Source organism: Martes martes (assembly GCF_963455335.1).
Source record: "Martes martes genome assembly, chromosome: 1".
Classification (NCBI taxonomy): Eukaryota; Metazoa; Chordata; class Mammalia; order Carnivora; family Mustelidae; genus Martes; species Martes martes.
In genome coordinates, this window is record NC_137888.1 from 177,903,911 (window position 1) to 177,925,755 (window position 21,845).

Below are 21,845 nucleotides of genomic sequence, written 5' to 3' on the forward strand. Positions count from 1 at the left end.
GAAAGAGATCACACTTCATGGTACCATGCTTTGTTGCATTTTCACTTTTCCCCCTCAGTATTGTTTAGAGATCTTATTTCTCTTAGTCATAGATTGATCTAATTCTTAATAGAAGGATGAGTTTTTTCAAAAAAAATTTTTGACGGTTCTCTACTGATGTTCATTTAGGTTCTTTCCAGTTCTTTACTAGGATAAAAGATGAGGCCATGAACAGCCTTGTACAAATATCTCTGTATACTTATATAAATATACCCTGAGGAAAATTCCACAAAATTTCCCATGGTTTTTGAAGCTTTGGGTATACACAGAGTTCCAACATTATAGAATTCAGAAATGCAACATAGCATTCCTAAAGAGCAACTCTGGTGAAGCTTTAAATTCCATAACCACCTGGACTTTTCCTGAACAAATATTTCATAATGTTCCAAATATTTTCCTCTTCCCTGGCTCCTTCCATTCCCACTGACAAGCCACCTACTTCCAAAATCAATACACTGACAACCTGGGAACATCACTGTTGAAATGACTAAAAATCCCAATTTTTAAACATGAAATATAAAGTATTTCCTTACCTTAAACTGGGTACTTCTTATGCGAGTTAAATTCATCAGCATGACTCCTGAATTAACTCCTGCAGAGCCATAGAAAGGGTGCCGAGCAAAGCGACTGTACCAGCCAATCTTGGGGATTTCGTGCTCAGGGGCCATGGCTGCAAGCTGTGTGGCATTAAATTGCCTCAGAAGCTTCCAGATGTCATCAACGGGTCTCAGGAAGAGAACATCCGTGTCCACGTAGAGGAGTGAATCCACATCCTTTAGAATCACCTTTGTGTGTTTGCGGGGAGGAGGGAGAAAACAAAATGAAAACAAATCAGGAACAGAGGAAGTGGCCTGATATGTCAACCGCGCCACCAACTTCAGTGGTCCATGTCGAATTCTAGAAAGGGTACCGCGCTCTTAGCTTCCATTCCTCCCATCTCCCTTGACTTCAGGGATAATATTAAGCGATGGGTAGAGACTCAAAGGAAAACAATTCTTAATTCAGGATGGTTCAATTCCAGGACCCTACAGTATATTTGGAAAGGGTTGAAATTTCAAAGGATTGACCACATCAGCTCATGGACTGAGACTCTCTCTTCTCCTTTTATTCTCCAGTGAAGCCATCTGTCTTTCTCTCTTAGTTTTCTCTTGGAACAGGAGGGTCTGGCATTAGACAAATTGAAGTGGACAATCTCTAGACCAGCTCATGCCAGGCTTTGAGGTAAATACTCTGTCTCTGGATCCATTTCTTCTAGTGTTGATGGGTATGACTGCATCCTTGTGCAATGACATTTTCAGCTAATATTTAGTCTTAGGAATCGGTAAAACAAATCATCAGTCAGCTTTGTTTACAGATCAGAATTGGCAAACTTTTTCTCTAAAGGGTCAGACAGTAAATCTTTCAGGCTCTGTTGCCACAATACAAGTCTGCCATTATAGTACAAAACTTACAACAATGTGTGAAAGAATGGGTGTGGCTGTGTTTCAATAAAACTTTATTTATGGAGACTAAAATCTGCATTTCATTTAATTTTCAGATGCTACAAAATCTTTTGATTTTTTTCGACTGTTTCAAATGCAAAAGCCATTCTTCATTCATGGGCTGTGATTTCCAGTCTCTCTTGAAGTTCAGTGAAGCCAGCCACTTAAAGCGATTGAGTTCTCCTGTCCTAACTGCTTAGCTTAGCAGAGTTTTGTCCTGGGGTTTGAGACTTCAGAGTCTGTTAGTGATAGCGTTATTTGCCTTGTTTTACCATTGTTCCCAAAATTTAGTGGTCGCTTAATTAAGGAAGGATTTGAATTTTTCTGGGTCCCTAGCCTAACATCATCCTAATAACATAACAACACATGCAATGGGCTGAATGCCTGTGTCCTTTCAAAATTCATATGTTGAAGTCCTAACCCCCAGTGTGATGGTATTTGTAGATGGGGTCTGTGGGAGGTAACTAAGGTTCAATTAAGTCATGAGTGGGGTCTTCATGAAGAGATGGGTGCCCTTATAAAAAGAGATGCCAGAGAACTTGCCGTCTTTCTCCATCATGTGAGAAAACAATGAGAAGCAGCTGTCTCAAGGTAGGAAGAGGTCCTTCACCAGAACCCAACCATGCTGGCACCCTGATCTCAGACTTCCAGCCTCCAGAAAGGTGAGGAGATAAATTTCTGTGTTTTAAGGCACACAATCTCTGGTATTTTGTTATGGCAGGCTAAGACAGTATTCCATTGGGATCCCCAATATTTAATATTGATGAAAATGCACACTGTATGATACAGGTATCATGGGGATTTCAGACTTGAATGACTTCAGAGCTTACGTGATCAGCTCCAGGATCTAGCTTTTGTTCCTCATCTACTAGAGGAATAGATTTTACCAACTGGTAAAATGAAATTAAGAACGTTGATCACCTACAATTTTATAAGAGAAATTATCTTGACATCTATTTTAACAAAATTTTAGAATTAGGATAAATTCTTCAAATTGAACACTCGAACTTCAAAAAAAAAATCCTCTACCTTATTCTTATTTTTAACTCTCATTTTGCCAGGGAAAGGTAAAAAATTTGCCACAGATTAGCATCTGTCTGCTAATTTTTTTAAAATCACAGTTACATATACTGGGAAAGAAAGGCAAATTCTCTACAGAAGTATGAGTAAATGCATGTTATGACAGAAATTATGTATCACACATAAACATAGTTATGATTTCTTGCATGCCTAATACCATCCCAAGTACTCAACATCCCACCAATTTATTTTATTTGGAAGAAAAACTAATAAAGAAAAGAGTTCTGTCCAAGTTTAGATGTCAAATAATGCTAATGATTGCTGGATTTGGGCTAATAAGGGTAAAGCAAAATTAAGTCACTTTTTAGAATGTGTTTTCAAGGAAAAGAGAATGTATGGTGTTTCAATAAAAAGCTAATTTAGAATTCCAGAATCAGAGAGGAAGAGAAAGTTATCTCAACCTATGTGAAATAGTACAAATTTCTCTCTATGGCTGATTATCTAATAAGACCTGAAGAAAAGCATATAATATTAATGTTTTAATCAATTAAGGGTTATGTAGACATCTACCCAAAAGAATCAAGCTTGTTGGCTTGATTACCCTAATTTTTTTGTTGGCTCTAAGTCATCATTATCATTAAAGCTATCATTACTTTCTTCGACAAAATGTTACCACCCCTCATCAAAACAAAAAAGAACAAAAGACTCTTCTGACAAAGGTCTGGAAAAACAAAACAACACTAAAGAGTTCTGAAGAATGGAGCTATTCCAACATGAAGGTACAGGCAATATGTTTAATCAAGAGTGAAAAAGGCAAAAAAGTTGTATTGGAAATTTAAAAACTCACAATGAACTTAAATAGGGTAAAATTTTCATTTAACCAATATGTTATTATTTGACACACAAGATTGCTTCCCTTTTTTATAATTATAAACAATACTATAATACTATTTTAGGGAGACTTTTTAAAAAGAGTTTACTTATTTATTAGAGAGAGCAAAAGAAAGAAAGAGAGAGAGCACACAAGCAGGGGGAGGGACAGAAGAAGAAGGAGAAGCAGACTTCTTGCTGAGCAGGGAGCCCAAAGTGGGGCTCAATCCCAGGACCCTGAGATCATGACCTGAGCTGAAGGCACACACTTAGCTGACTGAGCCACCCAGGTGACCCTTTAGAGAGGTTTCCAAGCACATAATACAGCATTTCTTTTTTCTTTTTAATGTAGTAAACATTTGCATGGTTAAAAATAAGAATGTATTAAAGTATATTTGTTGGCAATTTATTCTTCCTGGTGATTTTGTCACCAAGTCCCATTCCTAGAGGTAACCGACGATACTGGACTGATCTGTGTTGTGCCAAAGATATCTTATACATGTAAGAATAAAGAGCTATACACATACAGTCCTCTCTTTCAGGCTACAAATGGTAGCATGGTGTCTGCGATGTTATCAGCCTGCTTTCCAAAATAAATAAAACAATCATGCAGGAGAACTTCACATTATGGCACATACAGATTTATTTCTCATTTTTGATGCCTGTGTAGCATTTCATTGTGTGGCTCTACCATAATTGACCTCGTTACACACCGCAGGGCATTTAGGCTACTTTCAAGCTTTTGTTATGACAGTGTCACAATGAGAAACCTCCTCAGCTTAATTCATTTCAAACATACATGAATGTATGTGTAGGATAAATTCATTAAAACATAATTCTTTTGTCAAAGAGTACACGCATGTGTAAGTTTGATACGTGTGGCCAAACCACTTCTCTACAAATGGACTGATTTAGCCTTCAGCCAGCAACGTAAGAGGCTGCCTCTTACCCCTTACCTTCGCCAGCATCCTGTTTGGTCATGCTTTCAGGCTTTGGCCTACAAGGAGCACACCTCAGAGAGGCTTAGCCTATCAGTTCATTTCAGTTTGTGTTTTCCTGCAAGTCTTGCCCTGGTCGATTGCTTGGGATCTAGCACTGTGGCAAGAGATGATGCATGTCTGGAAGACGAGTGACAACCATTTAAGGGCACTTAAATACCAGTGCTGGCCCCCACCAGATAGCACCCACACAGGCCCCAGATCTGAGGACCCATGCATGGGAAGCCCTCTCCACACCATCCTTCTCCAGAGCTATATCTAATCCCTCCTCTGCTGCTTTGATTTTAGAGACGTGCTTTCTGGACGAGGACCAATGGACAAGGAAGAAAAAACTCAGGAGTAAATTTTATGGCTACTATTTTTGGAAAACTTGCATGTCTTCAGTGAAGAATTCAAAGCCAGTTCAACGTACCCTACAGGGGCAAATCAGGGCCTGTGGGTCAAATTCAACCAACGACTGGATTTTAAAAAATTTTTAATACATAATCTTTTAAAAAAATTGAATTAGTTACCAATATTTTGTGAAAACTGAAGATTTCTCAGAAATCCCTGCATTTCTGTCTTGAAACAAAACAAACAAAAACCAAAAAAACTCTGACAGCTCTGGCAAGAACAGCCTGTATCCTCTAAGGGACAAATCTGCTGGTCCTTGTGGACAGGCACTCCCGAAATCCTCAGTGCATTCATACAATGAACATTTATGGAGGGTCCACTAGGTGCCACGTGTGACCATCAGTGACCGAGAAAGAAAAAAAACTCTGCTCTCGTGTGGGAGTCAGATAATAAAGAAGGTAAATATATTGATTACAGAGTCCATAAGCAGGTGAAGAATAAAGCAGTGAGAAGGACCAGGGGTCCCAGGTAGAGAGGAGTCTGCAATTCTAAATAGGGCTATGGAGAGAAGTGTCACTCCAAAAGAGGTGAGCAAATGAGAATAAAGCAGGCTGGTACTTTTCCAGAACAGCACGGGACCACTGTGGCTGGACCAGGGCCAACAAAGGGAAGAAGAGTTGGGGATGAGGATAGAGGGTATGTGGGCCACTTAGAGCTTTGCTTGCCCTTGGAAGAACTCTGGTTTTTACTCTGAGTGAGATGAGAGCCACTGGGGAGCTTTGACAGGGCTGACACAGGATCTGACTTAGAGAAATGGTCACTGTGAATGCCACACTGAGGACAGACGATTAAGGTGCATAGCGGAAGCAGAGAGCCCAGGGAGAACAGCATCTTAGTAACTCAGATGAGCTGTGTTGGTGGCTTGGCTCAGGGGTAATGACCCAGTGAGTGAGAAGTGGTTAAATCCTAAACAGAGTTTAAAGATAGGGCCAACAGCATTTCCTGATGGGCTGTAGGCACCACATAAGACAAAGACAAATGTCAAGAGCAACCCGAGGGTTTGTTTTTTTTTTTTAAGATTTTATTTATTTATTTGACAGACAGAGATCACAAGCAGGCCGAGAGGCAGGCAGAGAGAGAGGAGGAAGCAGGCTCCCTGCTGAGCAGAGAGCCCGATGCGGGGCTCGATCCCAGGACCCTGGAATCATGACCTGAGCTGAAAGCAGAGGCTTTAACCCACTGAGCCACCCAGGCGCCCCAACCTGAGGGATTTTAACCCGAACGAAAGGTACGACAGAGTCACCTCTACATAAGATGGCACCTGATATGTGTCATTCCCAAGTTACTTGTCTGGCCCTCGTGGGTACATACGGGCATGGTGGCTCAGTCGTTAAGCGGCGGCCTTTGGCTCAGGTCACGATCCCAGGGTCCTGGGATCGAACCCTGCATTGGGCCCCCTGCTTGGCGGGAAGCCTGCTTCTCCCTCTCCCACTCCCCCTGCTTGCGCTACCTCTCTCGCCATGTCTCTGTCAAATAGATAAATAAAATCTTAAACAAGAAAAAATCTTGAGTCTGGTGTTTGTGAGTTCAATTCCAGGCAGGATGACCCCCGGCCCTGTGACTTTGGACAAGTCACTCCGTCTTTCCAGGTCTCCATTCCCCATTTGTAAAAGGTGGAAAGCATCATCATCGTCACCGCCTTCTCCCCAGGTCGTCCTAATGATCCAGTGAAATAACACACACAAGGTACTTGGTATAGTGGCTGCTACACAGTCAGTACTGTGTTTCTGTACTGTCACATGGTGTTATTGTAAGAAGTCTCTATGTTTTCCCTTGTAAAGTATCAAGTGTAATTAGTTACCATTGCCATCAATGCCCACAGCACTTCAAAACAATTTAGCCACAAAAAGCCTTTAATACAGTCAAAGTCAAGCAGAGAAGTTTTTGAACCTTCTGATATTATCATAATCTACTTATTACCTTTACTGAAAGCTAGTACATAAGGCTTTTTTACTCTTTATTTGAAAAAACAAAAGACCAGGGCAGGAGGGGGAAAAACCCACTCTTTCTATAACATTATGTCTCTGGAGGCTAATTCTGCAGCAATTATTGCTGGTATTAATTTGAAGAGGATCATTTGGCCATGTGATAATGGAAAGAGGAATATTTACTGAAAGGATATAAAATTAGCCATTCTAATTCCCTTATGGAAATCAGTCAGCACCAGAAATGAGGCCTTTGTTTTCTTAGGAAAGAGGGGGCAGAAAGGGCACACAATAGCTATTTGTACCTCATCCTGCTGGCTGTAATGGGCGTTGCTGTCCCTGCTGCCCTAACCTGGGTGGCTGTCCCCAGGGAAATCTGCTGGCTTTTTGTGCTTGGTGAGGACCAGAGGTTGGCCACAGGCAGCAAGATGATCGGGGACTCACAGGCTTACCTTCAAGTTTGTTTTGCCCCAACTCAGTTATTTGACAGTGTAACTTAGTGGTTAAAAGCTCAGGGTTTGAAATGTAATTTCAGTAGCTCCCCGCAATCCATGACAGTTATGTTTCCAGACCCCTATGGATGCCTGAGACCGTGCAAAGGGACGAAGTCTAATTTACAAATTAGGGGTGAAGTCTAATTTACAAATGGGATGAAGTCTAATTTACAAATCAGGCACAGTAAGAGACAAACAACAACAATAAAATGGAAGAGTTACTACAACGTACTGTAATGAAAGTTATGTGACTGTTGCCTCTCTCAAAAATACCTTATTGCACCATCCTCACCCTTCTCCTTGTGATGACGTCAGATGATAAAATGCTTAGGTGACTGCACAGAATGAGGTGAGTGACATGGGCACTGTGACATGGCGTCAGGCTACCAATGAGCTTCTTACCGGATGTGGGAAGGAGAGGATCCTCTGCTTCCGGGCTGTGCTTGATGGGGGGAACTGACATGGTGCAAAGTGAAATGTGGATGGGGGGGGGACCACTGTATCTGTGTTCATATCCAATTCCCCCATGAACTGTGTGGTCATGGGCAAGCGACTTATGTTCATCCTGTAAGTGGTGATGGCCACCCACTTCGGGGCGCTGCCGGGACGATGAAATGAGACCGGGCGAACGAAGCCCCCGGCAAACACCCAGCAGGCACTCAGTGGACATGCCATAGTCTCATTATCATCCTGTCTCACCAGGGCTGGGATCCTTGATTCACACCTGGGGGAACAAGCACCTGGCTATAGCAGTAGAGGCAGTTGTAGTAGTAATAATGACAGAATGAGGCATATTCTCTTGTCTCCAGGAAGTCTAATGGGGGAGGCAGATAAGAGGCAAAGCAAAGTGAGGTGTGCAGGATGATGGGGTAGGACAGAAGCACACAGCAGGGTGCCTAAACCAGTCTGCAGCGAAAGCAGGGAAGACTTCCCAGAAGAAGCAACATCTCAGCTGAGCCATACATGAATATCAAGGCAAAGAGTCCTGCAGATCAATGGAACACCATGTAGAAAGGTCCATACCTGACAGAGAACGTGGCGCAGGATGAGATGGCTAGGTGCCCGGGGTCAGGACAGGGGCTGGGGGAGCGGCTGGAGCAGACAGTGGGAGAGCCAGAGAGCAATTAGGCTGGCAGAGTGGGGAGGGCCCAAACAGGAGCTATGCCCATACATTTGGACTGGATCCTGAGAACAAAGGGGAGATGTCAAAGGATGTGAACCAGAAAGCCCAAGGTCAGACACATCCTTTCTTACGCTGCCACATCCAACCATAAAGAGTCCCATCAGTTTCTCCTCCAAATACATGTGAATCTGCCCTTTTCTCCCCCTTTCCATCACCTTTTCTGAGTCCAAAGCATGATTACAGCTCCCCTGGAAGTCTGGACAGGTCTGTTTGCTGGTCTCACTGTGTCCCTACTGACTTCCCTCCAACACATTCCTCCCAGACCAGCCAGAGGGATGTTTAACCTTTGACCCATGGGGTATTTACAAGTGTGCGGTTTGATTTCCAAATATTTGGGATTTTCCAGATTTCTTTTTGTTTTTCATTTCTAATTGAATCCCCTTGTAGTCCGCGAGCACACTCTACATGATTTTAATCCTCTCAAAGTTACAGTCCAGCATATGATCCATCTTGGGGAATGTTCCCCAAACATATGAAAAGAATGTTTGTTCTGCAGTCATTGGGTGGAGTAGTCTACAAATTCTCTAGCTGTCCATTAGGTCATTCAGTTGATAATGTTGTCAAGGACTTCCAGGTTAATACTGATTTTCCATTTGTTTATTATAGCCCTGTGGAGTTTTTTCTCCAGACATTAAAGAAGGAGGGGGGGAATTGTGAAATTACTGCAAATTCACTTACATCAAGAGATATGATTAAGATCCAATGGTTTATTTTTGCTTTTGGTTCCCTTGCGTCAGGAGACATATTTAGTAAGGAGGTGCTATGGCCAATATCAAACAGGTTACTGGCTATATTCTTCTCTAGGATTTTTATGGTTTCAGGTCTCACATTTAGGTCTTTAACTCATTTTGAATTAATTTTTGTGTATGGTCGAAGAAAGTGGTCCAATTTCACCCTACATCCAGAAAATGCACTACTAGGTATTTACTGAAAAACAAAACAAAAAAAAACTAAAATAAAGGGATACAGGTAACCTGATGTTTATAGCAGTGTTATTTACAATTGCCAAATTATGGAAACAGCCCAAATGTCCATCGACTGATGAATGGGTAAAGAGGAAGTGGCATATATACTCAATGGAATATTATGCAGCCATAAAAGTGAATGACATCTTGCCATTTGAAACAACATGAATGGAGCTAGAGAGTATAATGCTAAGTGAAGTAAGTTAGAGAAAGACAAATACCATGTGATTTCACTCATATGTGGGACTTAAGAAACAAACAAATGATCATAGGGAAAAAAAAGAGAGAGAGGGAAGCCAAGAAACAGACTCTTAACTATAGAGAACAAACTGATGGTTACCAGAGGAGAGGTGGGGGTGGGGGATGGGTGAAATAGGTGTTAGGGATTAAGCAGTACATTGGTGTGATGAACACTGGATGATGTATGGAAGTGTTGAGTCACTATATTGCATACCTGAAACTAAATTGCACTGTTAACTGACTGTAATTTAAATAAAAACTAAAACAAAGAAAACCCTAGATGTGATTTAGTGCCCATCATTCATATTCACACTATGATTATAGTCAATTATCAAAAGGGGAGTGTTGAAGTCTCCAAGTCAGATTGTGGATTTGTCTATTTGCCTAAGTATGTTTTTTGCCTTATTGATCTGGAAGCTTGTTATTAGATGCAAACTCATTTAGGTAGGTTACAACTTCTTGACAGCTAGATCCTTATATGGTTATGAAATATTCAGGAGACTTTTTTAAAAAACCTACATTAGAAGATGCCACTTTCATTCTTAAACCCCTTCAAGACTTACTGCACTTGAAATATTCACATACATACCATGGCCCATAAAAGGCCCTGCAGGATGGACATGCTCTGCCCACCTCTCCAACCTCATCTTCTATCAGCGGCATTTTTTCACCTCCTAGCCTAATCTAAGGTTTTTCTGGCTTCAGGGCCTTAAATTTTTTCTTATCACTCCGTTACTGTCAAAGTCAGCAGAGGCTGGGGAGCAAAATAACTTACTATGGAGCCAATAAGCTCTTGATTCTGTTTGTACATATGGCCAGGGTCTTCTATGTTGGAGATGCTCTTAAGTCTCTGCTGAGATAGACACTAAGATATAAATCTCCTCTTTCAGAAGGAATAAAAATTGAAATTATGTATTTACCAAGGAATCATTTTTTGAAATGTTCCCTCATTTCACTCCCTAAGTTCATGACATCTGAGGTGAAGGAGATAAGTCTCCAAATGTGCTTAAAAAGAACATCTTTATTGGGGTGGCTCAGTCAGTTAAGCATCTGCCTTTGGCTCAGGTCATGATCCCAGGGTCCTGGGATCGAGCCCCATGTCAGGTTCCCTGCTCAGCAGGGAATCTGCTTCTCACTCTGACCCTTCCTCTTGCTTGTGCTCTCTCTTTCAAATAAATAAGATCTTTTAAAAAAAGAACATCTTTACTGACTCTGAAATACATGCACAGCCTCTGATGCTTTAGTCAGTTTCAAGGTTTGCAAGCTATTGTTTCATTTTTATTTTTTAAAAAGATAGATTTATTTATTTATTTGTTTGTTTATTTGCTGTAGAGGGGGAGGGGCAAAGGGGGAAGGAGAGAGAGAGAGAGAGAGAGATCCTCAAGTAGACTCCCTATGTAGTGCAGAGCCCGACTCTGGGCCGGATCCCAGGATCAGGGATCATGACCTGAGCCAAAATCAAGAGTCAGATGCTTAAGTGACTGAGCGACCCAGGTGACCCTGTAAGCTACTGTTTTAGATAATTGCCTAAAGAATCAAAGCTGTGATTAGTGTGTAAATGGATGCTCCCAAGTCGTATCTGCTGATGTAAATGACTTGGCAGTAATTTGATGTTTGTCCCCTCTTTGTGAGTCTGTCCATTAAGCTCCATGAAGCTTCTGTAATTTATAGAAAGCGCCTTCCTTGTCCTGTTAGCGAAGTGCTTCCAAAGTCTTTTCCCCATGAGAAGCAGAGCTTTCCACTCACTGTTTCTGGAATACCCAGCTCTGACTTATCCTCTAGATCTGAGCTCAGATGTTACCTCCTCAGTAAGGTTTCCTGGAGAGACCCATCACCTCCACATTCCCAGTCCCATCATTGCAAAACCCTACCACTTTCTTTCCAACACTTCTTACACCAGTGGCTTTTGCAGCATTATTTTCTCATTTATTGCTTGCTTCCTTGATTAGACTAGAAACAACCAACCTGTAGACTGACGCACCATGTGACCCCTGTCCTAACTCAGACCACCGGGTATCCTGCCTCAGCACCAGCAGATAGGGCCTGCCATGTCCCTAAGCCCTAACAGTAACTCTAGGTTGTGTTTTCAGACTTCCATCCCCAGGGGACTGTCCCCTAAGCCCTCCAGATTGACCCCAGAGCCACGCACCAGGAGTCCACCTGCCACCCAGGAGTAAACCGTGCCCTTTGGACCTGCTCAAAGCCCTCAGAGCAGGAGAAACCTGCATTCCCCCATGAGGCCACCCCTTCCTTCAGTGCCCCACCAGGCCACCAACACGGAGTCTGACGCTCAGCCTGAGCTCCTCCCTCAACTCTGTCCCTAGAAAGCTCCCCTCAGCAGGGGCCCTCACAGGAGCCATGTGTTCCTGGCCCGAGTTCCCTGGTGGCTGCAACACACACCTAGCCAGAAAGCGCTCTAAACAAAGGGAGTGAGTGTGGCCTGAATCACTGCACAACGCTGGGCAATTCTCACGAGCTTTCTGCCCAAATCCATATCAATTTGGGCAGAAAGCTTGTGAGAATTGGTGGGAAACCCCCAGCGACCCCCTTCTAGCTGTGCAGGCCTTCAGGGGAGCTGCCTGGGCCTGGACTGGGGTTCCGAGTGGTCGTGGTCCAAACTCTTCGAGAAAGCACTCTAAAAGCCAGGTGCACGTGTGGGCAAACCCTCCTTCTACTCAGCTGCCTGGGGTGCCAGTCTCAAGGGCAGCAGTTCGGGCCTGCCATGCCCCTAAGGGCCTAACCCTAACCCTAGGCTGGGTTTTCAGGCTTCCGTCCCCAGGGGCCTATCCCCCAAGCCCTCCAGATCGGGGATCCCTAAGCCACACACCAGGACTTCGTCTGCCACCCAGGAGGAAACCGTGCCCTTTGGAGCTGCTCAAAACCCTCAGAGTGGGAGAAACCTGCATGTCTCTCTGAGGCCACCCCCACCTTCAGTGCCCCACCAGGCCACCAACATGGAGCCTGAAGCTCAGCCTAAGCCCTTCCCTCATCTCTGCCCCCGGAAAGCTGCCCTCAGCTGAGGCCCTATGGGAGCTGCAAGCCCCAGCCTGAGTTCCCAGGTGGTCGCAAACGCACCCAATCGGAAATCGCTCTAAACAGCTGGCGCGAATATGGCTTGAGTTGCCGCACAACGCCGGCCAATTCTCACGAGATTTGTGCCCAAATTGATATAGACTTGGGCAGAAAGCTCATGAAAATTGGCCGCAACCCCCCGGCAAACTCCCTTCCGGCTGTGTGGGCCTTCAGGGGAGCCTCCTAGGCCTGGCCCGAGATCCCAAGAGGTCTTGGCCCAAACCCTGCAAGAAAGCGCTCTAAAAGCCAGGTGCACATGTGGCCAAACCCTCCCTCTACTCAGCCCCTTGGGGAGCCAGTCTCAGCACAGGCAGATCCCGCCTGCCATGCCCCTAGGCCCTAACCCTAACCCTAGGCTGGGTTTTCAGGCTTCTGTCCCCAGGGGCCTGTCCCCCAAGCCCTCCAAATTGGGGACCCTGGAGCCACACCCCAGGAGTCTGCCTGCCACCCAGATGGAAACTGTGCCACTTGGAACTGCACAGGAATCCTCAGATGGGGAGCAACCTAAATGCCTCCCTGAGGCCACACCCAAATTCGGCGGCCCCCTTCGCCACCAACCTGGAGCTTGAAGCACTTCGTGACCCCTGTCCTGAACTCAGACCCGGGGGGGTCCCACCTCAGCACTGGCAGATTGAGCCTGCCATGTCCCTAGGCCCTAACACTAACAGGTTGGGTTTTCAGGCTTCTGTCCCAAGAGGCCTGGCTCCCAAGCCCCCCAGATTAAGGACCCAAGAGTGACAACCCTTGACTAACTCTGGGTTGGGTTTTCAGGCTTCCATCCAAAGAGGCCCGGCCCCGAAGCCTTCCAGACTGGGGACTCCTGAGCCACACCCCAGGACTCTGCCTACTATCCAGGAGGAAACTGTGCCCTTTGGAGCTGCGCAAAAACCTTAGAGGGGGAGAAACCTGCATGCCCCCTGAGGCCACCCCCACTTTTGGTGCCCTCCAGGCCACCAATACAGAGCCTGATGCTCAGCCTGAGCCCCTCCCTGAACTCTGCCCCTGGAAATAGGGCAGAGATGCTGTGTGTCTAGTTAACTTTTGAAGTCCATGTGTATAGCACAATGCCTGGCATAGAGATTAGGCATCCAATAAATGCTCACATAAACTAAGGAATTCAACTGCTGAGCTGTCTCAGAACCACTATAAAACATTAAATTCAAGGCTGATGGTAGATGAGGACAGGTCCTGAGGAATGAGATGGTCTGTGAACAAATGAATTACAGAAGACTCACGTTCCTGAAGACAAAACCAACATGACACCTCCCACACCAATGAATGTCCTTTTGTTTGTGTGTCCAACATGCCTTCCTCCTCTGTTGATGAGACAACCAGGTGTTAAGTATATAATTCCATTTCCTTACCTCTCAAACATCTCTAAAAGGCCCTGATAACTGAAGGAAAAGAAAAGGAACCAGAGGAGGAAAGGCAGAACAGAAGCAAAGACAAAGAAGCCATTCAGATCCAAGTAGAACTGTACCAGAGAGAGGGACCCTTTGGAAAATGACACCAATGCTTATCAGAAGGCAAAAATATTTAAAGAGGGTCAAAGCAGGAGGCGGAAACAGAGAAGAGGAAAAGACAGGGTTTCAAGAAGAGAAGAAGAAACACTTTCTTTTTTTTTGCCAGATGAATACATCGTGTATATGGGAAAATAAAGAAACCTGCTTAGAACTAAGATAGCCACAATCCATCTACACAGAATCAGCGAGGCACAGTGTCCATCTGTACTAAATGGGACTATGAGTAAGGAAATGGTGCTCCCATGGAAAGGCACAAGAAATACAGACACTGTTTCAGTGTGGGGAGATGAAGGGCTCTGGAGATGGACGGTGGTGATGGTTGCACAAGAGTGTGAATGTACTCGGTGCCACAGCACCGTACACTGAAACATGGTTCAAATGGTTGAAAACATTGTGTACTGTATATAGTTTATAATAAAAATGGGGGAAAATGAAGCACAGGCACCGTTATTATATTTTTTCAATTAAAGCCCGCTTTACACAATGTGCTTCATGTTGTTGCTTAACCTATTTCTGCCTTTGTGAATTTTTACTTCCCTAAGCCCTTCCCTAAATTTGCAGAGTTTTTCCAAAATCATCTTTCATTCTTTCATTTCCTCAGTTCTATCAGGTCCCTGTCCTTTTTCATTTCTTTTCTTGTTTTGAAATATCAGTCCTACAACACACTCTTGTCCAGGAAAGATGTCTCTCAAAGTTGGCCAAGAAAGGAGCAGGGAGAGCCTCCCCTCTGCTACCTGCCTCCTTCTCTAACAGAGAGGCCTCTCTTGGGGGGCAGACTCTGGGAAAACGTTTGGTGACTCCTGCCCCTTCTCATTCTACAGAAAATTCAAGTGGATGGACTAAAGCATCTGTGGTTATCTGGACTTTCTGCTCTGGGACCAAAATTCCAAAGTCTCCAAACAAAAAACAGAAAGGAAAGGAAATTCTACATATCAACATAAATCTGCAATCTGGTAAAAATAAGTACCCTTTCCCCACACCATTCCTTCATTTTTCTTTTGAAAAAATGCACACTGGACCTATATTGAAACAGGTTATTATAGACACAATAATTATTAAGAAAAGAGAGAAAGCTGAATACGAATCAACTTTTCTATGGATGTCTGGGTAATCTGAGATGTCCTCTAGTAAACAGAGGTGGGAATCTGAAAAATGCAAAACTGATCAGAAGAGGTTATGGCCCAAGACCCTTGTAAACAATAATCCTGTAAAATAATTAGGTAGATAAGATACTATTCTGACTAAATAATTATAATAGTCAAACCACTCATATAACACTTATGTTAAATCATTTAATCCTTTCAACAACCCAATGAGCCAGTACTATATCCCCATTTTACAGATGAGGAAACTGAGACATGGAGAGGTTAAGTTACTAGCCCAATGTCACAGAACTGTATGAAATATTCAATCAGCAGATATTTTTGTCAATAATTTACAAACGTACAGGAATAAGAATCCCTTCGTTTACTCAGCACCTGTTGTATGTTAAGCCTCATTCTGGGCATTTCATATACATTGATGCTAGTGCCTCAACAACCTCCCTAGGGTGGAAATATTACCCCCACTTAACAGATGAGCTAAAATGGCATATCTCAGGTCACCACGAGAAAAATGGCAGCACCATGGTCAACCCAGGGCTCTGTGACACCAAGGATCATGCTGATTTTCACCTAATGCTCACTGGACATGTTCACAACGTGAACGATGGATGTGGTCAGTCAGAGAGTAATTGTTTCTTAAACTTCTGTGTATGTACCTGACAGTCATCTAGGAACAGAGGGAAGATTCCCAGACCTTACCCCCAAATTCTGAATTATTAGGTCTGGCATAGGCCCCTAGAACCTGCATATTGTATGTACATATGCACGTGTTTTTAAATGTTTTATTTTGAGACCATTTTACACTTTCAGAAGACTTACAGAAAGAGTCCAGAGAGCTCTCAGTATTCTAACTGAGCTTCCCCCTGTGTTAACATCTGACATAACCACTGAGCCTTTGTCAAAGCTAAGAAATTAACCTTGTATAACAGTATTAACTAAACTATACATTTGATTCTGATTCTAGCAGCTTTTTCACTAATTTCCTTTTCTTGTCCAAAATCCAACTGAGTATGCCACACTGCAACGAGTTGTTACGTCTTCCTTGTCTCCTCCACTAGGTGACAGTTCTTCAGTCTTTCCTTGTCTTTTCATGATCTTGGCACCTTCCAAGAGTACAGGTCAGTTACTCAGTAAAAGTCACTCAATTCGGTGTCTGGTGTTTTCTCATGATTAGATCGAGGTTATGCATGGGCAGGAAGAATACAGCAGAAGTGAGGTGCCCTTCTCAGTGTATCATATCTGGGCATATATGGTGCTGATACGTATTACTAGTGATGTGAACCCGGGTCACTTGGCTCTGGCGCTGTCCGCCAACATTCCCCACAATAAACATATTATTTTCCCTGTCATAATTGCCAAATGTCCTGTTTCTGGTTAAACATTTACCCCGTACTTTTAGCATTCGCTGGTAGATCCTACCTGCAGTCATTATAGTATGATGGTGTCCTAAGTGTCATTTTCAATTTTTCTCATACTTTCTACAAGTATTCATTGGAAATCTTCCATAGGAAAGAGCTGCCATTTCTCCCCACTCATTCAAACTTTCTATTATTTATTTATATTAGTTTGGGCTTATGGAAAATTATTTTATTTGGGGGGTTATAATTCAATACTGTCATTATTTATTTTGCTGCCCAAACTGTTCCAACTCCAGTCATAAGGGGCTCTGTCAGACTGGTTCCCATGCCCTTTCGATTTGACCCCCCTCCTTCCTTTCTTTTTTCTTTTCCTTTCCTTTCCCCTTCATTCCTTCCTTCCTTTCTCCTTCCCCTCCTCTTCTTCCCTCTCCTCCCATTTCCTTTCCTTTCCTTTCATTCCCTTAACTTCCCTTTCCTTCTTCTTCCCCTCCCCTTCCTCCCTCCCTTCCTTCCATTTTTTATTTTAGCACATTGTTAATTGCCAGCCCCACAATACACTCTGCTTCTAGCTTCCTTCAGTGGATAGAGCTAGGAAATACATGTATGTATACTAACCACTGCATACACATAAATCTATAATTATCTGTCTATCCATCTGTCCATCTATCTCTTCATCTGCTTAAAAAAATGAGTCCATGTGGATCCCTGATCTCAAGAGCCTGTGTGCATGAGTGTGACTCGGAGACATAATTTATTAAAGGTAAAGGGAATTTTGAGCTTTGATTATTGCGGTGTTGGGCTGAGATTTAAAGAATTGGGTATGGTTTTAAAAAGTGCGGCTAGAGGTGGGGGAGCGAAGTGGCCAGGGTATTGTCCCCAGACGATAGTTTGGAGGAGGATAATATGCTCTCAGGACAGTGGCAGAGCAGCCCATCTGCAGTGGCAAGCCCTGATCTGGAATGAACGGGGGAACTCAGTTGGAATGTGGAGGGCCCCGAACAAAAGGCTGAGGGTTTGGACTTGATCCTACATGGGAACAGGGACTCCAGGAAAGTTCTGAGCTCAGAATTCACATTCTGAGAGTAGCATTCAAAACCCGAAACCCCAGGGGCGCCTGGGTGGCTCAGTGGATTAAGCCGCTGCCTTCGGCTCAGGTCATGATCTCAGGGTCCTGGGATAGAGCCCCGCATCGGGCTCTCTGCTCAGCGGGGAGCCTGCTTCCCCTTCTCTCTCTGCCTGCCTCTCTGCCTACTTGTGATCTCTCTATCTGTCAAATAAATAAATAAAATCTTTAAAAAATAAATAAATAAAAACAAAACCCGAAACCCCAGGAGTGGTATGCAAGAGGGAAGGGACACAGATGGCAGGGAGACGAGTAAACAGGGCAATTCAATCATCCTGCTCTCTATTATCACTGCCGTGTTTATTTTTGTATTAATGTAAATACAGCCAGACCCCGAACACCTGGTCAGAAAGAGGCCCGTACTTTCAAGCTGTGTCTCTGTGTCCTTGCAAATGTGAGGGGGGAGCTTCAGTACCCTACGAAAAGCTTTGATGTTCTTGTTTTCTTCTCTTTCTGACTGGTTCGCCATTTTCAAAAATTCTCCAAATTACACAATACATGAATGCAGGCTTGTGTGTTATAAAAACACAGATAAGGCAGCAATCTGTGGTGTCAGAAATTCAAGTTGCTCTTTTCTTGTCTGTCCTCTGCACACCACTACCCCACGCCCCCACACCCTCTCTCTTTTCATTAGAATGAACTAATGGTAACACTTCAGTGAACATTACCCTGGTGCTTTCTACAGATTTATCTATACGTATATGTGATTGTAATATGGCTGGGAATTCAGATCTCAACTCAGTTGTTACCTCCTCAGAGGTCCCTCTCCCCATCACTCTTGAAACTCATAAAATTTTTCCCCCTAATTCTTATTACTACCCGAAGTTAATGTATAATTAACTTTTTTTTTTTTTTTTTTTTGGTCCTTCTCCCTTGGATTGAGATATAAGCTCTGTAGGCACAGGAAATTTGTCTATCTTGCCCCCAATCATATTTCCAGGGACAGCCACATAGTTGGGGCTCCGTAAACACCACTGAATGAATGGCTGTGTGTATCAATGTTTGTGTGCTCATATATACATGCACAAACATAGGTGCTTTTGGATTCTTTAAAACAGCAGTGGAATCCTCCTACACATACTTGCTAGCCGTCTGCTTTGAGGTATTTCCCTCTCATTTTGGACGCACAGAGAACAAAGGACTTCCTGTTCAATGCTGAATTCTCAAATATCCTATTTGATAATGTTAAAATAGTTTAAGTTAGGGGGGAGAATCATGAACACTTAGAAAGTGTTGTTCCTATGTAGTGTTTTTTCCCTGTTTTTTAAAAAACATATTGGGAATTTGAACAAAAATAAATATCCATTTTTTTAATTAAGTAGTGATCTATCATTTTAACAGTTTTGAGATTTTAAGATTGGTCCTTAAATTAGCAGCTTAAAACAGAGTGGCACAGGAGACAGTCTATCAATTTTTATTTTTGCTTCTATTGTGCCCTCTTGTGGAATTACATGTAACTGACAGGCTCATTTTTGTGAAGTTTTTTTTAAAGAAGAGCAGAACGTACCAAAGTCATGACTACATTCACACGTGGTCCCCATTAACAACCTAGATTCCTCTGATCAGTTTAATCTTTGATCTCCATGCAGACAAAAGTCAGCCTGCCTCTGAGCTGGGCAAATCAATGACGGCTTTGTTTAGAATGACTCTCCTAGAATTCTGGCTCATCAAACTTGTATTCGGTCTTTGATTTCATCGTCTCAGCTGTGTGGCCAACTGTTGTATCAGCATGCAGGACGTTTTCCACAGGCCTTGCGTTACTGAAGTTACTGAAGGTATCTGCTTTCTCTGGTGCATTCTGAGATAATGGCTCTCTCAGATCTTCCATCTGCTTCCATCCCTTTTGGCTTTCTTCCTCCCGTTATCAGATGTTGCAATCCCAGCCAGCAAGTACACACTATCTTTCCCTGTTGACTGTAGACATCCTGTTGGCCATGGCAACTGTCATTTAGAACAGGCTAGTTTTTTAGTCAGACAGTGTCTCCCCAGAGGATGCGTCCTCTGCTAGGGAGTTGCTGGAAACAGGATCATGGGGTTACCAGAACTGTGGCTCTTCACAAGAACTGGAAGTTTTCTAAGAATGTTTTCCCTTTCCTTATATTTGAGGATTAAATCTAACCGACATTTACTGAGTATTTACTGGGTGCAAGGCTGGACACTCTTAGAAGTACAGTAGCTTCAGGACGCCTGGGTGGCTCAGTTGGTTAAGCAGCTGCCTTTGGCTCAGGTCATGCTCCCAGCGTCCTGGGATCGAGTCCCACATCGGGCTCCCTGCCAAGCAAGGAGCCTACTTCTCCCTCTGCCTCTGTCTGCCAGTGCTCGCTCTCTCTCTCTCTCTCTTTCTCTCTCTGACAAATAAATAAAATCTTTTAAAAAGAAGTACGGTAGCTTCAAATCTTCTATATTGCCTATGAAGGCACTTGCTCAAGCCTGGGTTCCTTCCTGCCTTCATTCATTTGTTCGTTCCTTCCTTCCCTCCATCTACCCATCTAAATAGTTTTACAGAGTGCTTTCAAAAAATTTTTTTAATTATTTATTTTTATTTTTTTATAAACATATAATGTATTATTAGCCCCGGGGGTACAGGTCTGGGAATTGCCACAGAGTGCCTTTTGTGAACATGTACCATGTGCTACTCTAGGTGCTGGAGACCAAAGATCTTTTTCCTGACTGGGGGCATATGCTAGTGGGAGAAGTAAAAAAATGGAACAAAGAAGTACATCAGGTGGTATTCTTTGTTCAAAGACAGGATGGGGGGAAAGCAAAGGGAGGGGGTGGAGCAATTTTAAATACAACAGCCATATTAAACAACAAAGCAAAGACATGTGTACTTTTGTTGTCCCCATTAACAGGGGAAGAACTGAAAGTCTGTCAGGGGAGGAGGCATTTTGGAACACTTTGGTCATGTTTTGGTAATGGACAGGAGGAAACTCAAGCAAGAAGTAGAGCGGAATAATTATACTATAGAAGAAACTTGGGCTAACTTCAGCCACCTCATTTACAGAAAGGATACAAATCAGTACATTCCTCAGAGTTGTGAAGAGTTAATGAAATCCTAAACCTTAAGAGCCTAGCATGTGTCAAGTGCAGCAGACACTGCATGGTCTTTGGCCACCTATCATACATTCTTCTTTCAGGGCTATGTTCCAAAGATGTATCTTAAGCCCATTTCTCAAACTATTTTCAACGGTACCTCAAAGAAAGAAATGCATCTACATCACGACTCTAGCACAAGCATATGTAAATATATAAAACAGAAACAAAAATTTCAAAAATGGCATTTGCCCTTACTATAGGCAATGCATGCTCATTATTATATTCTACTTTAATTTTTTTCAAAATCTGATCATAATCCACTGAATTAATTTGAAGAGTTGCCAGTAAATAATTTTCCACAATTTGAGAAATAGGAGGATTGAAGTTAACAAAGGCTTGGTAAATAATTAAATGTGGGTAGGTAAACAGAGAGACAGACAGGAGGACAAATTTCCACGTCTCCCACTGCATTTCCTACTTTCTAACTAACCACCAATTCTAATTCTTTAAATTGCTTTTTTTGTATTTGTACCTTCATGTTGCTAAATAATATGCCTTAGTAACAGCTTTTTCTCTGAATCTATAGCACTACTGACACCAAATGTGTCAATTCTCCAATCTGTGCAACGGCCCGGGGTCCTATGATTCAATTACGACACTAACTACCTGGGTTGGTGCAGACCCCATAGGGGAAGGGCCCAGTCTGCCAAGACTGCCCCTCACTTCAGATGCCAATCATAGTACTCGGTTCTCACCCACACTTCTGCCTAATTTGGCTACAAGTACCTGAGAGTTCCCATGATCTACTCCTCAGGCTGGATGATTTGTTAGAACAGCTCAAAAAACTCCGAAAAACACTCACTTTTATGGATTTATTATAAAGGATATAAGAAAGGATACAGTTGAAGAGGTACAAGGGTGAGGTCCAGAGGGGTGCTGAGAACAGGAGCTTCCGTTCTCACAAAGCATGGGCTATGCTACCATCCCAGCACACATATGTGTTTGCCAATCTGGAATCTCCT

The 21,845-nt window shown here is 43.2% G+C and overlaps 1 protein-coding gene across 1 annotated transcript in view; it reads right to left on the reverse strand.

The window, feature by feature from the left end:
- Window positions 1-21,845, reverse strand: part of GXYLT2 (glucoside xylosyltransferase 2) — a gene marked incomplete at its 5' end in the record, with an annotated part of 92,429 nt that overhangs the window by 15,481 nt on the left and 55,103 nt on the right. Inside the window, one exon of the mRNA XM_080828426.1 lies at window positions 573-824. Within this exon, the coding sequence (XP_080684552.1) occupies window positions 573-824 (252 nt within the window). The remainder of the gene's footprint in view (window positions 1-572; window positions 825-21,845) is intronic.